The following is a 2547-nucleotide window of genomic DNA, read 5'->3' on the forward strand; positions in this document are numbered from 1 at the left end:
TGGTGTAATTTCTTAACATCTTTGTCCTATGAATATATATGTATATGTTTGTGTTGTACACAATCATACAATACATAATTTTGTATCCCATATTTCCTACTTAAATATTATGTACACCTTCCCATATTATTAAAAATTCTTCTATAACTCTATTTAAAACTTATAATACTAAAATCTTTACTATTTTAGTTATTTAATTATTATTATAGTTATAATTACTTAGTATTTACTCAGGAATATTACTATTCTAGATACCCTACAGCAAAATGTTTGTTGGTGTCATCAGACACATCTAACAGACAACACTAATGGAGGATACACTCTTCGCTATACCCCAGGGTTCTAAGTAATTTCAGTTTCTTTCCTACTCAAGAAAACCCATAGGATTGAAAATAAGGGGGAGTGAAAATACCATTACAGAGATAACTGCTCAAATTCACAATAGGGAAAACTGAATTGCCATAATTCTATACTTACCTATTAGCTAATAGGCAAAATCTTTGAAGTGGAACTCACAACTGATATACGTTCAGACTCTGCAGTTGAGAGCCATCAGCTCTACAAGCATTGTACAGCTTAGTGATTTACATATTAAACACATAAAATACAAACTTATTTACAGTATTCAACAATTAATTAAGAGGCTCTAAAAGAACATTCGAAAGCAAGAGAACTCTTTTCGATTTCTCTTTTAACTTGAAATACTTTATTGTTAATATAACATAATAAAAGTTGAGCAATCATTTTAAACTTAAGTTACAGCAAATTTCAAACAATTTCAGATTATTTTGAAGCAAATCCCTAGCAACATATCATTTCATCTGTAAATATTTCATGTATTCAGCTAACATTTAAAAAGCAACTTTATAAATCTTAACAGACAACACGAGACTGTGGTAATGTTAAAGTAGTGACTGACTTTCCCCCTCCATTTTCAAGCATTCTATATAATTTATATATTGCTTTATAGTTAAAAGCATCATTCCATGTCTAAGAAACTGTAAAATTATAGATTTTTAATTTTCTTTATTGTGGGAGATATTTCCTGACTATAACATAAAATTTTATAAAGTAACCTAACAATTCCAAAACCTAAAATTTGCAATACCTACTGGAAGTAACTTGTGGTTTTCTGGAAGTGAAATGGCAAGGTTCTCTAATCCCTCATAATCCTCTAACATATAGTAACATTCAGCTAAGCGTTCCTGGTTCCGCCCTTGTACATAATATTGTACAGCATTCAACCTACAGAAAGAAAAAAGGAAAAGCTTGTAGAACTAATATGAATCTCCTGATAAATAAGCCCTTTCAACCAAAATGTTCCTTCAGCAGAATTCCCAGTGCTAGTATTACTGTTCATTATCTTCAGCTCCAGAATAACTTTCAAAATGGGGGAAAAAATCTAAAGCATATGCTAGTTGTAACATTCTTGGCTATTCTTAAGAAATACCACTGCTTTGCTCCCAAACACCGACATAAATAAGCATACTAATCAAAATGAAAAGAACAAAAGTCAATGATTTCTGAAAATAATATATAATAAAGCAAATAAAAACATTTATTAAACTTTGTTCAAAAATAAATCATAAAACATCGTAGAATTATATACTCAAAGTATCTCTTTGACTACTATCAAAGTAGTCTCAAAGAGAAAACTGCGTGGAGCTAAGTGCAAGTTTTGTGTTTATACACTCCAAATTTTTGTAGTGCTCAACTCACAACTTCACAGGATCTCTGGCTTTCCAAGATGAATCTAGAGGTATCTGAATCTTAGAATTCAAGAAGATGATCTTCATTTCCCCAGGATTACTTCCTAGAGAAGTACTCAGGCAGCTACTAAGTGTCGCACAAATGCTTGAGGAGCTCCAGGTAAGTTACATACCACTTTTGTCGATCAGCAAAGTAGTCTCCAATGGCATTGTTGGCTTGTTCCATGAGACTGTCATCTGCATCACCAGATCCAGTTTTCAGGAGCTGGAGTACTCTAAACCAATCCCCCAATTTCAGCCGGAGGCCAATAGCAAGATCCCTGCAAACAAAGGCATTCATTCATTCATCTATTTGACAAATATTTACCAAGAGCCTACTATGTGTTAGGCACAGTTCTAGTGCTGAGACTACACAGCAGTGAACAATGTGACTCTCCAAACATTTTAGAAACTTAGCCTGACTAGGTAAGAGGAAATGAGGAGCACCTGGAGGTTATGGTTTGAATGTGTGTCCCCTCCAAAATTCATGTTAAAACTTAATCTCCATTGTGATAGTATTAAGAGGTGGGGTTTTTGGGAAGTCATTATGTCTGCCCTTATGAATTGATTAACGCCCTTATAAAAGACTCTTCAGAGAATTTGCCCCTTTTGCCCTTTTCACGTTCCACTATGTAAAGGCATAACATTCAAAGCACCATCTTGGAAGACAGGGCCCTCAACAGACACTAAACCTGTTGACGCCTTGACCTTAGACTTCCTAGTCTCCAGAACTGTGAGAAAAATATTTCCATTCTTTATAAATTATCCAGTCTCAGGTATCTTGTTATAGCAGTCCAAA

General features: G+C 33.8%; 1 protein-coding gene across 1 annotated transcript; it reads right to left on the reverse strand.

The window, feature by feature from the left end:
• Nucleotides 1-683: 683 nt before the first annotated feature.
• On the reverse strand, nt 684-2058 carry LOC108524930 (WD repeat-containing protein 35-like). The gene is made up of 2 exons (XM_017866014.1): nt 1883-2058; nt 684-1245 (listed from the first exon to the last, which is right to left on the reverse strand). The coding sequence occupies exons 1-2, from the start codon at nt 2047-2049 to the stop codon at nt 1077-1079; spliced, it is 336 nt and encodes a 111-aa protein (XP_017721503.1). The 5' UTR covers nt 2050-2058; the 3' UTR covers nt 684-1076.
• Nucleotides 2059-2547: the final 489 nt, after the last annotated feature.

Source organism: Rhinopithecus bieti, unplaced genomic scaffold (genome assembly GCF_001698545.2).
Source record: "Rhinopithecus bieti isolate Rb0 unplaced genomic scaffold, ASM169854v2 repeat_33143, whole genome shotgun sequence".
In the NCBI taxonomy this organism is placed as follows: domain Eukaryota; kingdom Metazoa; phylum Chordata; class Mammalia; order Primates; family Cercopithecidae; genus Rhinopithecus; species Rhinopithecus bieti.

Bases quoted from the DNA above. Each gene is read 5' to 3' on its own strand.
- LOC108524930 (XM_017866014.1), bottom strand. From the start codon at position 2,049: ATGAATGCCTTTGTTTGCAGGGATCTTGCTATTGGCCTCCGGCTGAAA. The intron at 1,246-1,882 runs GTATGTAACTTA...TTCTTTCTGTAG, and splicing joins TTTGCTGATCGACAAAAGTG to GTTGAATGCTGTACAATATT.